This window comes from Rhinolophus ferrumequinum, chromosome 25 (genome assembly GCF_004115265.2).
Source record: "Rhinolophus ferrumequinum isolate MPI-CBG mRhiFer1 chromosome 25, mRhiFer1_v1.p, whole genome shotgun sequence".
NCBI classification, from domain to species: domain Eukaryota; kingdom Metazoa; phylum Chordata; class Mammalia; order Chiroptera; family Rhinolophidae; genus Rhinolophus; species Rhinolophus ferrumequinum.
The window spans coordinates 3,519,818-3,534,251 of NC_046308.1; the positions used below are offsets into that span (position 1 = coordinate 3,519,818).

The 14,434-nt window shown below is 52.1% G+C and overlaps 1 protein-coding gene across 4 annotated transcripts in view; it reads left to right on the plus strand.

Annotated features, from left to right (window-relative positions):
• The window catches only part of SCARB1 (scavenger receptor class B member 1), a 64,269-nt gene that overhangs the window by 32,526 nt on the left and 17,309 nt on the right, over positions 1 to 14,434 (plus strand). For all 4 annotated transcript variants that reach the window (XM_033098100.1, XM_033098099.1, XM_033098101.1 and 1 more), the window contains exons 2-7: positions 1,599 to 1,756; positions 3,625 to 3,766; positions 6,226 to 6,429; positions 8,338 to 8,433; positions 9,782 to 9,897; positions 11,619 to 11,785. In XM_033098100.1, the coding sequence (XP_032953991.1) occupies positions 1,599 to 1,756; positions 3,625 to 3,766; positions 6,226 to 6,429; positions 8,338 to 8,433; positions 9,782 to 9,897; positions 11,619 to 11,785 (883 nt within the window). The remainder of the gene's footprint in view (positions 1 to 1,598; positions 1,757 to 3,624; positions 3,767 to 6,225; positions 6,430 to 8,337; positions 8,434 to 9,781; positions 9,898 to 11,618; positions 11,786 to 14,434) is intronic.

Genomic DNA, 14,434 nt, shown 5'->3' on the forward strand with positions numbered 1-14,434 from the left:
AGGTCCTAAAAATGATCCTTGTGCCTCCCAAAGCTGTTAGGAGGACGTGTTTATCGCTAGACAGTTATTAACCTCTGAAGGCAAGTCTTTGATCTGATATTTTCAAGAGAAACCTAAAAATCCAAATTTTAAGTTAAATCTCTCCTAGTTTTTTATTCTTGGGAATGAATTCAACTTTTCTTCATTTAAATGTTGTGTAGGTCAAATGAATTGCAGCTGAGACTGCAGAGTCACTAGCCCCTTGTACAGATGGGAAAACTGAGGGGACTGATTTGCCCTAATGGCCCTGGGGTCTGGCTGCCTCCAAATCTGCTGCTTCCCAGAGTCCCCTGGTTGGGATGGTGGGGCCGGGCCTGACCGGCCAGCTCCCGCCCTCTGCCTCCTCCAGAGCCTCTGCCTGTTGGTTCTGGCCATTTGGGGAGCGTGGGGGGTGGCTGCCCTTGTCCTTGAAGGCCACGTTCAAAAGACGTTGGAAGGTGATGCAAGCCGTTCGGATGCCCAGCTTTGTGACATTGGCATCTGTCCGATGGGCTGGTCACTCCCCTGGGCCTGGCTCTGAGGGGACAGGAGCCTGGTTGGGGCCACTGATATGGCAGGACCAGGGGGTGGGTGGGTTGGGTGACACTGGAAGGACCTCCCTGTGAAACGGGCAGGAACTGTGGAGCTGAGGAGCAAATCAAGGAGTAGAGGCCAGTGTATTTGACAGAGGGACTCTCCAAGGGCTTCTGGCCTGTTTCCTTTGGCCCTTTAAGAAAATCAAGTTTTGCCAAGCTTTATACATCAGGAGATTTCATAGAGATTTCTGTATTTCTGGCTTTTCTTGGACCCCTGTTCTTGTTCTCATCTCCTGCTCACCTCCTCACAGGCTGTGCCTTAGCCACACTAGCCTCCTTGCTGTTCCCACGCTCTCTGTCCCAGCAACACCCTGCCTCAGGGCCTTTGCACTGGCTGTTGTTCTTACATGGACTTACCCCACCAAATCCATGTGCTTCCCCTTACTGCTTTTAGTGTTTATCTTGGTTTGCTTCTTTGTTTTTATTTATAGTTCACCTACCCGACTGCTCTGTTTACAATTACAGTCCTCTTCTTGTCCTTGCTTTTTTTTTGTGACACTCGGCCATGTCGCACCCATTTCGCCCTAATTGTTCAGTCCCTGCCTTTCCCCTAGTAGAATAAAAGGCCCACAGAGTTGGGGATTTGGGTCAGTCTTGTTCACTCTCCTACCCCCAGCTCTTAGAAGAATGCCTGGCAGGTAGTGGGTGCTCAGTAAATTATTTGTTGAATGAATGAATGAATGAATGATACATTTGGCCACATGGTGCCATAAAGCAGCAGCTGTTTCTTTTAGATGGGGCGTGGGGCTCCCATTTGCCAGGGTCCCCTGATCAGGCTGTTGTTATTAAAAACACATTTAAAAATAACAACAGGAATAGATTACCTGTTAACTTTAATTATGTAAACCCTCTTTGTCAATGTACTGTGGGGTTTCGTGGTGCAGGGCAGCTCTGGGCAGCTGTCGGAGCCCTGTGGCGGGCACGCGGGGGCGCGCGGAGGCCCTGGTCGCCCTCCTCATGGGCATGTTTCTCTCGGCCCCCCAGAATGTGCGCATCGACCCCAGTAGCCTGTCCTTCGGCATGTGGAAGGAGATCCCTGTCCCTTTCTACCTCTCCATCTACTTCTTTGACGTCATCAACCCCAAAGAGATCCTTCAAGGCAAGAAGCCGGAGGTGCAGGAGCGTGGGCCCTACGTGTACAGGTAAGGGCGGAGGTGCAGAAGTGGCCCTGGCAGGGTCAGGGTCTTGGGGCAGGTGGGGCGGGGCTGCTGTGCGGAGCCCAGAGATTGTTCCAGAAGCAGGCTGTTCGCAGAGGGGGAATGATGATGCCGGTGAAGTTCTGTATGGAGCAGTGAGGGAACTGTGATGGGGTGAGCGGGGAGGGGTGTGTGTGAGAGAGACAGGGGGACACGTGCACACACACACAGGGCTGGTCTCTCGGCAAGCAGGGACCTACCCCCACACCTGAGCTCTTGTAGCATCCCACAGCTCTTCCCTAGTCACTCATTCATTCAGCACATTTATTGAACACCTACTATGTGCCACCCACTGTGCTAGGCACCGGGGAAACAGCAGGGAGTAACACAGACAAAGGTCCCTGCCTCTCTGAGCTGACATTCTGGGGAGGGAGGGAGACAGATATTTAATAAGGAAATGAGTCTATCATATGATGGCAGGAGGTGAGTATTAAGTGCCGTAAAACCCAGCAGGGTCGCGTGTCTGTGCATCTTTGGTGCATTGGTCTGGCAAGGCCTCCTGGCCTTCTATGCAAGGGACTGAGCCATGGAGAAAGGTGTCCCTGGCAGAAGGAACAGCAAGTGCCAAGGCCCTGAGGCCGGACGGAGTGTGGTTTGTGAGGGACAGTGGGAGGCCAGCGTGGTTGGCTGTAATGGGCTGGGGGAGAGGATAGAAGGTGAGTTCAGAGGTGGCGGCCCCACGGTGTGGGGTTTGGGGTCGAGGGCAGGACTCTGGAGAGCAGAGAGCAGGTGAGGGACGTGACGGAGGCTGCGTGGCCACAGGCTGCAGGAGCCGTTTTTCCGTTGAGTTGGTATTTTCTGTTGCTCGTTGTGTGCCAGGCATCAGGACACAATGATGAAGAGGCAAATGCTGTCTGTCTACTGAGAACGTGGGACCAAATCAAATGTAAGTGCAATTAGAAGCCAGGGCGAGCAGGAGAGGGAAGGCTGCTCCAGGAGGAGGGCAATGCGCGTACAAAGGCTTGGAGGTAGGAAGGACATGGGGCGTGGAAGAGCAGGGAGCTTGGTCATGGGCCTGGCGGGCCAGGCTGAGGCGTGTGGCCTGAGAGCTGGGGCACCCCCTGGAGCGTTTTGAAGAGGGAACCACCTTGTCCAGGGTGGAGAACAGCAGGGCTGGTGGGAAGGGACTTTTCACCATGGCTGGCCGAGCTGGGGGTTCACCCTTTGAGGGGTGGCCCACCCCACCCTGGCTTTCCTGGGGATGGCATGGGCAGAGAGCGTTCTGTTTGAGGCACACTGGGGTTATGGGCAACCTGGCGTGAAAACGTAACAATGTGCCTGAGGTTTGGGAGTCAGAAACTACTCAGTGTCAGCGGCATGCATTCACTCATTCATTCATTCACTCATTCATTCAACAAATGTCTATTGAGTACCTACCTACTGGGTGTCGGTGACTGTTCTAGGCACAGGGGACCCAGAAGTGGACAAAATGGACAAAAAATACTGGGGTGCCTGCAGTCGAGTTGGGGGGATTGATTAAAGATGAATAAATAAAGTCAGATGTTAGTATCAAGGGGGGAACCTAGGGGGTGTGGAGGGTGTTTCTGCTTTACGTCTAGAGATGACCAGATGGGCTTTCTGAGAAGGTGACGTGTGAGTTTGGCAGCTTGACAGAAGCAGCTTGGCCCAGTGGAGGGGACGTGTCGGGATTTGGGGTGCTCCGAGGGGTGGCCAGGCTTGGCTGTGGCGCTGTCAGGTTGGAGATGTGCAGTCATCTGAGGGCCCCCGGGGCAGCCTGGAGTCGGCCCCGCCTCTGGGCAGGCACTGCCACCCCGTGCGGCTGGAGCCCGCTGACCCCCAGCTCTTCTCTACAGGGAGTTCAGGCACAAAAGCAACATCACCTTCAACGGCAACGACACGGTGTCCTTCCTCGAGTACCGCAGCTTCCAGTTCCAGCCCGACAGGTCCAGCGGCTCGGAGAGCGACTACATTGTCATGCCCAACATCCTGGTGCTGGTGAGGCCGCCCGCCCACGGCTGCGCCCCTCGCGCCGCCCCCGTTCCCCGTCACCTCTTGTCACAGGACCGGCCCTGGTGGGCAGGCCTATGCTCACGGGGCCAGACTCTCAGCCCAGTGAGCTGCCCAGGCACGGCCCCCAGTCTCTGGTTTAGGGGTACTGGCCAAAATCATTGTCTTTCCCTTGTCAATCTACAGATCTGAAATTTTCAAAAGGAGGTAGTAACGGGGGGCTGAGGGGGCCACCCCCAGGCCATGTCATTGCAGCATGGCCTCCATTCTGTGCTCGTGAGAGTCATCACAGTAGCTGGATTGACGGGCTACTTCCCACATGTATCGGGGTTGCCTAGGCCACCCCCAGGGTCGCTGATTGGCCAGGAGGATTCACAACACTCAGCATAGGGTCTTGCGCATGGTTACGATTTGTTACGGTGCAAGGATACGATACAGAACAAGATCCACAAGATCCATGGGGCGTGGAGACCAGGCCCAGCTTCCAGAGTCCTCTCTCAGGGGAGTCACACAGGACACGCTTCATTCCCCAGCATCAAGTTGTGACAATACATGTGGCATATATGGTATGATAACACGTTATCATATCAGAGATTCAGCGCCCAGGGTGTTTTTTTTTATCGGGGGATGATCATCTCTGCCTGGCACCCGAATCCCAGAGTCCCCGAAGGAAGCAGGCGGTCAGCATGAGCCACACTGTGTACACACAGTCCAGGCTCAGTGAGCCCCTCTTATCAGGGAGGGAGGGGCCTGCTCTCCTGAAATGCAGGTTCCCCGATGCCAGCCAGGGGCCAGCCTTTTTGGGGAGGGCAGCCTCAGGCCTGCCATGTTAATGTCCCACTTCTAACACTCTGTGTTAGAACTTAATTTTCGTAGGGCTTTCCATTCGTAATTTACCTTGTTCATTTGCCAGCAATCCTGTGGGGTAGGTTCAGTTGTTTTCTCCCTTTTTAGAGGAGGAAAACTGAAGAACAGAGAGGTCAATGGGCTTATCCAAGGCCACTCAGCTAGTAAGTAGCAGATTAGAGTTTTGAGCTCACAAAGTTGGAGTCAGGAGTGTGCTGCCCTCTGTCGCACTCAGCCCTCCATTGGATGGTTGAGGACCGTTGGACATTTGCTCTGGGCCTGGTGCTATGGATCAGGGATGAGCTCACTCGGTGAGTCCATTGGATGGAAAAGACAGAAAAAGCTCAAATAAATGCAGCCCGGAGCCTTGCGGCCACATGCCTCAGAGTTAAACACGCACATTTTGGCAGTGAAGTCACTGTCTCCACCCATCAGATTGGCAAACACTCTTAGCTCTTGGGCTGTAGAAAAACAGACAGTGGGCTGGTGCTGGCCCACGGCCCACGAGTCACAGTTTGCTGAGCGCTGGTTTAGATTATTTCTGGAGGAATACCCAAGAACCCATAGCAGTGGGTTGCTTTGGGGGAAGAGAATGGAAGGAGGAAGCTCAAGGTTTGGAGAGGGTCTTCTATTTTATTTTGTATCTTTTGTGATTTTTAAAAACTGTGTTTATTACCTTTAAAAAGTTATTAATGTAGGGAAGCCTTTTCTGGCTGACCGACTGACTCCGCCCTCTCCTGCCCTCCTAACTCCTGCCCTCCCCAATTAAATAAAAATTTAAATAAATAAAAAAGTTATTACGGACCCTGGTGAGTTACCATGGGACCAAACCTCTATAGCCCATGTTTTAGGAAATACTGGCTGTGTTCACTTTCCTACAGGTGGAGATTGCTTTTGGATGAAGTATCTTTAAAAAAAATACACCAAGTACCAAGACAGTATCTCCGAAAGCAAAAGTTAGAAAATAAATTCACTTGTATTTTAAGCACCCGGAGATTGGGGAGAGCAGATGTTTGGGACTCTCAGTGTTTGTGAGAGAGATGAAAAGGGAAAGGAGTAGACTCTCCATGAAGTCTCTTTTGGTTACATGGTGACAGTCAAAGGTGCTCCAAACTTGCATAAGCAAAAAGGGAATTTATGGGCTCACGGTGCTGAAGTGGCAGGGGTGGGTCTGGCTTCAGGTGTCGCTTCATCCAGGGCGCACAGCCTCGCTCAGATCTGTGTTCCTTTTATGCTCTGGCAGATCAGCCCCGTGGGGTGGCTGTAGCCCTGCACATCCCAGGTTCAAGGCCAGTGGTGAGACCTCGCCTCTCTCTCCCACAGCCCCCGGCGGACCATCAGTTGTGGCTTGTTAGCTGTGATTGGGCCACGTACACATTTCCAAACCAATCACTGGCTGGAAGGGGGACGGTTTCTGATTGGCCAGGCCTGAGCCGTGGGGCTGGGCCTGGATCCAACAGCCATGTGGTCCTGTTACCAGAGGATCAGAGAGTCATTCTGGATGCCCCAGACGCCCGAGATGGGTTCTTTGCCTTGAGGCCTAGCTTCAAGTCCAGGGGGGATGTGCAGCCTCTACCCCAGGCCGTCCCCTTGTTCTACAGGGTGCATCGGTGATGATGGAGAAGAAGCCCATGGCCCTGAAGCTGCTCATGACCCTCGCGTTCAGCACCCTTGGCGAGCGCGCCTTCATGAACCGCACGGTGGCCGACATCATGTGGGGCTACGAGGACCCGCTCGTGAACGTCATCAATAAGTACTTCCCCAGCATGTTCCCCGTGAAGGGCAAGTTCGGGCTCTTTGCCGGGGTGAGTGTGGCCCATGCGAAGTTCACGGCCTGTGTCTTGTTTTCCATGGACACAACCTGGACACCAGTGGCCAGCTTGCTTTGGAGTTGGCCGGGAGCACTGGGGGCTGTGGGTGTAAAGAGCAGAAAACCTAACTCATACCGGCTAATGAAAATAGAGAATTTATTGCCTCATTTAACTGCAAATTCTAAGGATGGATTGGGGTACAGCTTGATCCAGGTTCAAATGACGTGATTGGGGTTGGACTTAGACAATTGGTGTCTGTTGCTGGAAGCGGGGGAGGGTGGCTGCTGGGGAGGCAGATCACCAACGTCGACTATAGCATTGCTCCGAGCTGCCTGATTTTTCTTAATCTTGACCTCTGGCAACCTGGTAGGTTTACCATCCGTAGGGATGGTTTCCATACTCAAGATTACCGCAGGGTCCAAGATAGCTGCTAGAGCACTAGCTCTCACATCCACATTCCAGGCAGCACAGCGGCAAGGAAGAAATGATGGGGGTTGGGCGACAGGTAGGGAAGGTGAGGCCAAAAGAACACGTCCCAGCTGTCTCCCCCATCAGGATGGAGAAACCAATTTCTGCTTACTTTCCAATGGCCACATCTTACTCATGTGGCCGCACCCAGCTTAAGGGAAGCTAGGAAATGCAGTCTTTGAGCTGGTGAGTGGATACCCTGAGTAAGTAAGGTTTGGGTTTTCTTGTGAAGGAGAAAAGGGAGAATGGACTTTGGGTAATAACTAGCAGTCTCTGATACACTTAGTCTATTATAACTATTATTTAAGTATCCCTTTGGGTGAGCATTTATTAACTATAACAATAAAGACTAGCATTTTGCGTTCTCACTATGTCTCAGGCACTGCACTCGCAGTTTTCACACATTAACTATTTTAATAGTCCCAACACCTCTTTGTAGTGGCTCCTGTTTGTCTTTCCTCAGAATGGGCTCAGGAAGCTCTGAATGAATGGGTAACATGACACACAGGTGGTAGGAGGCCAGAGCAGGGCTTGGAACTGAGCTGTGCTCTGGAGCCTGTTTGCTGAACCAGCCGGTAATCGATTTAGCCATTTGGCCAGTGACCAACCCTTATTGAGTTCCTAACATGTGCTACTCCTTGCATTGCACGGCCTCCTCAGAGGTAAAACAGTGCTTCTCCATTTTACCCAGCAGTCACCAATTCTTTGTACACTTTGTGTGTCTTTGCTCTGAGTTAGAGACCTAATTCTAGGAAACACCCTCAAAGCGCCAAAGCCTGGGGCTTACTATCTAGAAAGTGCTTGACACACGTTGGGTTGGTCCTGTATCCATTAGGATAGCCAGGTTATGCTGTGTAACAAGCAGCCCCAGAATCTCAGTGGTTTCACACAGCGAACGTTTATTTCTTGCTCGTATCCCAGTGCAGGTAATAATCAGGGGACCCTCTGCTCATGGTGGTCACATGTCAGTCAGGGACTCAGCTGAGGGAGACTCTAGCTTGATACACATGTATGGTCACCACAGCGCAGCAGAAAATACGATAAAATGTGTGTGCACTGACCAGATCTTACAACTTCCACTCAGAAGTGACATGCCACGTCTGCTTCTTTTTCATTGACTGAAGAGGTCACCAGGCCATGGTTGATTTTAAGTGTGTATTGTGGGGGTAGGGGAGGGGTGGCCCTACAATCACCTGGAAGGAGAGAACCCGACTCTTCTAGAATCACAACAGAAAGGTGGACGCTTTCTAGGAGGGACGTGTAGTCAGGAGCGTGCCCCCGCCAGGAAGCCCCCCAGTCTTCCTCCTTTTGGTCCCCAGGCACTGGGGATGCAGGAACCGCCTGCAACTAACCGGGCGGGCTTGAGGGCGGCCCCGACTCCAACGCCCACCCTGTCCTGAGGCTTAACGATGCTGTTCTATGCCGTGTTCACAGCTCAACAACTCTGATTCCGGGCTCTTTACCGTGTTCACTGGGGTCAAAGACTTCAGCCGGGTCCACCTCGTGGACAAGTGGAATGGGCTCAGCAAGGTGAGAGAAGCACAGAATGGGGGGCCACCCTGGCCGCCACCCAGCACCTTCTTCCTCTTCAGCCTCGGAGGGCGGTCCCATCTGTGAGGGACAACGCTCTCGGAGTTGGGATTTTACCTGTGGGTAAGGCTCAGTGAGCTCTTGGTTCCGGGTGGATGGGTAGGTGCGGGACAGAAACCCGACTTATGTAGCACCTAGTGCATACTCAGAACTGAGTTCTTTCTTTCTTATGGTTCTTAATTTACAAAAACATTTCAAAAATATTACACTGATGATGTAAGCATCCATTGCATTAAAATATAATATTGACTAAACAGAAAAATTATACTAGAAACACAGGAAGACATTCACATTAAAACAAACAATGAAACAATAGAGACAGATCTCAGGTGCACTTTATACCCCCTTCATTCACCAGCTTCATGCCACCCTGAACCACAAAGTTCTTACTGTTGAGTATATTCTTCCTGTCTGTTCTATGCGTTTGTATACGTGTGTGTACACAGAGAAACGTGGTAGGGTTTTCCTTTCTGTGAACATAGTGAAATTAGACTGTGTACACTGTTTTGCATCTTACTGTTTTCACTGGAGTGGCCTTTCCTCATTATGCATGAAAACTATTGTGCACTGGTGTTGCTCACATCCACCAGGTGCTCTTCCTGCTCACAGGACACAGACCTGTGGGCTGGGGACAGATTCTGCCCCGATCAGGTGCCCAGAGCAGCCCGAGTACCATTTGTAACCAGTAATAATCATTCTTAGTGGAGACTATTACAGTTCTCTTCAGCTTGTTTTTTCAGTATAAAAGATATACATGTCCACGTGATTAAAAGCATTCAGATAGAACAGATGGGTACAAAGGGAGAAGTGTGTTATTTTCTGTCCAGGTCTCACTTCCCAGAGGCAACTAGGGTTTTGAGCTCTTCTGGTGGCTACCATTATGATTTCAGCTGGGTTTAAGAAGTGTCTGGTGCCTTCCTCTCCGAGAGGTGAGGCTGTTAGCATCCCACCTCCCACCCCATCCACTCATCGTGCTCCTTGCAGATGTGAGTGATAGGCCCATTTTGCAGATGAAGAAACTGAGTCCACAGTTGCACACTTAAAGATCCATAGTTAGGGAACAGGGAGGTGCAGTCAACACTCTAACTGGCTGTCTACACAGCCTGCTCTCCTACCGTGCCATGCTGTCTCTCTGAGGGAACTATCTTCTGTCTACAAACAGTGTTGGGAACTGAGTGGTGACATCTACCCCAGGTCACACGGCCTGGGAAGTCGCAGCTCAGGTCAGGTGTACAGTGCCGGAGAGCATTCCCTGTCCTGAGCGGTTGTGTCTCAATGTCCCGTGCAGGTCAACTTCTGGCATTCAGATCAGTGCAACATGATTAATGGAACTTCTGGGCAGATGTGGGCACCATTTATGACTCCTGAATCCTCGCTGGAATTCTACAGCCCTGAGGCCTGCCGGTAATGGCTCTGCCGGGGGGCATTCTGGCCTCGTAGGTGCTCACGGCCCAGACAGGTGGCTTTTGGCTACACCACGGAGAGCCAAACTCCAGCTGCTGATGCTTTTGCAAGGTCCAGAGAGAGGCTGCTGGTAGTTGTTGGGGCGTGGGTGGTGGTGGTGGTGGTGGTGGTAGTGGGCAGGAAATGCTCAAGGTCTCAGGGCGTTGTGAAGTAAGACAAGCAAAGGACAGCCGGTGGCGTCTGTCTGGCTGCCCTGTTTTCCTTCCGGATGCTGAGACATCTGGACGCCTCTCCCATGGCCCCTTCAGTCTCTGGAGTTGCAGCCTTGGAGGTCTGCCCTCCGCTGAGGCCAACACCGGACAAAGGATGCTGGAGCCCTCCTCTGGGCATTGCCCTGTCCTCTGCTCCATGCAGGCCACTCTTTCACTTGGGGACTCACTAATATGAGCTCTGAGTCCTCTGCCTTCCCAGCAAACCTTTATGGAGTCCATCTGTGCAAGGCACTGGGGACACGGCAGTGACAAGCTGGCCCAAGTCCCTGTTCCCCAGGAGCTTCTGTCTTGGCAGGGGGCTCAGGCAGACAAACCCGGGGTGGGGGGGGTGTCAGAGGGCGGGAAGAGCTTTTGCTCTGCGTGTGTTCACTTATTAAAATGAGACAGTGCAACCTAGAGAAAAATTGCAAGAAAAGTATAAGTCGCCCCACTCCCCCTACTCCCTTACGTCAGTTTTACCAGTTGTTTCTCTCCTGCCCCGTCTGCTCTGTCGTTACCCCCCACTTCTGTCTCGGGGTAGATTTTTCCTGGGCCATTTGAAAGTCAGTTGGATGCCTACAGACTTCAGTGGGTGTTTTCTAAAAACAAGGATATTTTCTTCCATGATTGCGTTACCGTCCTGATGAGGACATTCAGCATTGAGGGAGTCCCACCGTGTAGGCTATTGCTGTCCAATAAAAACATAATGCAAGTCCCACTCATAATTTGAAATTCTCTAGTGGCGGCGTGAAAAAAAAAGGGACGAGAAATAAGTATAATTAATTTTCATGATATGTTTAGCTTGAGCCAGTATACCCCAAATATTATCATTTTCATGTGTGAACAATGCAAACAAAACATTATGGAAGCGATGTTTTACCTATTTGTGGTACCAAGCCGTAGAAACCTGTAGTCACTTTACACTGAGGGTGCATCTGCGTGTGGCCTCGCACCACGTCGGGGCCTCCAGAGCCACTGTGATTGATGAGTGGCTCCGGGCACAGCGTGGGCAGCACAGTTCAAGTCCATGGTCCATGTTCAGATTTAGATGTGCCCTCGAGAACTACAGGAGAGTGATGGGGTGTGGGGCGTGTTGGTGCCCTCGAGGAGGTGACAGCTGAACCTGAGTGAAAAACTGAAGTCTGATGTGTAAGGATTCCAGGGCAGAACATTCCAGGCAGGGGGCGTGGCAGATGCAAAGGCCCAGGGGCAGGAGGGAGCCTGTTGGAGGAATAGGCAGGGGCTGGACCCCATGGGCGCTTGTGGGCCCTGGTGAGGGCTTTGGATCTTATTACAGATTAGACTGGAAGCAACTGCAGTGTTAAGTGGGGATGTGATATAGTCGCTTCTTGTTTTAAAGCTCCATGATGGCAGCTGGGGACCTGGGAAGTGTCTGCAGGTGGGGGGAAGTGGGGCCTGGTCGCAGCCCCCGTGTCTTGTGTCGTCCTCCACCTTGTCTGTCCCCTGCAGGTCCATGAAGCTCATATACCAGGAAGAAGGCATGTTTGAAGGTATCCCCACCTTTCGCTTCAAGGCCCCCAGCACATTGTTTGCCAGCGGGGCCGACTACCCGCCCAACGAGGGCTTCTGCCCATGTCTGAAGTCTGGAATTCAGAACATCAGCACCTGCAGGTTCAGTATGTGTCATCCCTGTGAGAGGGCAAGAGGGTGGGGCGGGCGTAATCAGGGGATTATCTGCCCCCTGCTTCGTCTCTGGCCTCTGCACTCTTGATAATCCCATTAGGCCAGCGATAAGGAGGCAGAAGAAAGGTAATGTGGAAAAAAACCGTGCTGTGTGTATAAGCTGCTGTTGTAATAAATTCCTTTAAACTTAGTGGCTTAGCACAAAAATCATGATCGTAAATAGCTCTGTGGTTCAGAATTCCGACCTCAAGTCTCTCTGTTCCCCCCACTGCGGTCTCATCTCGGCCCCTCTTCCACGTCCCTCTTCCCGCTGAAGAACCGTGCAGCGCACGTCAGGCCTGCCCTGGGGGTCCACACCACGCTCCCTGTTTGAAGGCCAGCGGATGGACAGCCTCGTCCCCTGGGCACGTAACCTCCCGTATTCATGGGTTCTGGGGATCAGGCCGTGGAGAGCAGCGTAACTCTGCCTCCCTCCCACACCGTGACATGTGGCTTGACAGTGAGGATCTGTGGGAAGGGCCTCCCATCTGGGAGGAAACGAAGCCGGCCACAGGATTCTAGTCCTGTGGAAGCTCCTTTGCGGTGTGCGATTGCGGGCTTGGGTGGCCGCTGTGCTGGCATGGAGTCCTCTGGCATCATCAGTGTTTTCTCAGTGCCAGTCCCCAAGATGCCCCCACCTCAGCTGCTCCATTTGGACCCTTGGGTGTCAGCTCCATTCCCCTCTTCTCACCCTCGTCCACTGTGTCGTCAAGCTCAGTCTGCTCTGCCTCCAAATTAAACCCCCAGTTCTTCCTGTCTCCTCCCCCGGCCCCATGGTCCAGGCCACCAGCATCTCTTGCCACTCATCCGCACCTCTCCAGCGGGACCCCTGTTGCTTGGTTGCCGCTCTATGTCCGATCCATCCCCCACACTGTCCAGCACAGTCACCACTGGACTCGTAGGGCTGTTGAAATTGAAATTGCTTTGAATGAAATCAAATGAAAAAGGCCTTCGTTAGTCATACTAGCCACATTTCAAACGATCACCACCCACATGTGCCTAATGACCACTGTCGGGGACGGACCGCACGGAAAGGGAACACTTCCACCGTCGTAGAAAGCGCTGCTGGACCCTGTTCCAGAGAGCAGCTCCAGGGACCTTTCAGAAACATGGATGGCTGCCCAGTTCTGCTGCAAATGTTGATACCTCCCCTCACACATACAGCGAAACCCTTACCGTGGCCGCGGCGCTCTGTAGCAGCTGGCCTCTGCCGGCCCCTCTAACGTCATTTCTTCCCGTCTTTTCCCCTGCAACTGTTCTTCAGACCTGCACTGCCTCATCTTAGCACATCTGCCGAAACAACTTCACACGTGCAAGGGAATTTAAAAATATTTATGTATATAAAGTGTTCTACGTTGAAATAAACATACATACCGAGAGGTGCCCAAATGACACGTGCGGTTTTAAATTCCAGAAAGTGAGCACACCCATATCATCAGCACCCCAAACAAGAAACAGAATAGAATCCGCCCCCGATGTCTCCATGTTCCGTGCTTCGCCACTGGCCCAACTTCCGGCGCCACACAGTGTTGCCTGCCTTTGGTCTTTCTGTGAATGGGGTCAGAAAGCGTGTGCTCCATTCTTCTCATTTTCTGGCCTCTTTCGCCCATTATCACGTGGGTGAACCCCATCCCTGTTGTTATGGGTGCTGTAGATGCCCTCTTCGCTGTCTGGCGTTCCATCCTGAGGAACACCCCTGTTTTCCTTACCTCTGCTACTGCTCGTGGGCATCTGAGTTTCTGGGTGTTTGAACATACCCTAGTGCAGCCAGGAACATTCTCGTACGTGTCGTTTGGCATACCTGCATCTGTGTGACATTGAACCTGAAGATAAGAAATTCCCACATATTTCCCTTTCCAGGCCTTGAAAGTCGCTTGGACCCAGAGGAGTCTCTCTCCTCAAACCTCTCTGCTGTGTGAGGCCTCAGACTTGCCCCATAGAAACCCTGAGTTGTAACCCGTGGTGATCCTGGGCGAGTAGGTTGGTCAATTGTGCCATAAAGCTATAAATTCATTAGCACTGATTACCTGGGCGGGTTCTCTCAGTCTGTTTGGAAATAAAATAGAAAGATAACACACGCACACATACGTGCTATTAAAAAACCCAGTGGGCTTAATGTCTGGAGCCAGGGCAGGTGCGAATTGATTGGTCCAGCTCACTTCGGTCTCCCCCTGGCCTTGGACACGTGACCTAGGGGCTTGTTTGAGATTTGCCACCTTTTAGGGCCTCTCTTGGTGACTGCCTCCTTACCAAGGGCCTCAGAGTTTCGTCACCTGTGAAAATGGGGTCCTCATGTTTGCTCCGATGGTCTCCTTTGATGGTGGAAATGGGAGGATGGGAAGTGGAGTTTTTCAAATTGTGGAACATTGTCCCTAGGGGCACTCAAGATGACTTCAGAGGAGCAAGGAGGCCGCTTTGAATAGCATTGACTTAACACGGCAAAAGAAGGCTTCTCTTTTCTGTTCTTTTTCTGCCCTTCTGACTACCTCCAGGAGACAGTCTCTGTTGGTGCTAAAGGATTTGAACACCTGTCCAATACTCATCTCTCTCTCTCTTTAACAGAGAAAGAGCAGGTCTCAGGGTCAAAGCCTTGTGCCGGTAAC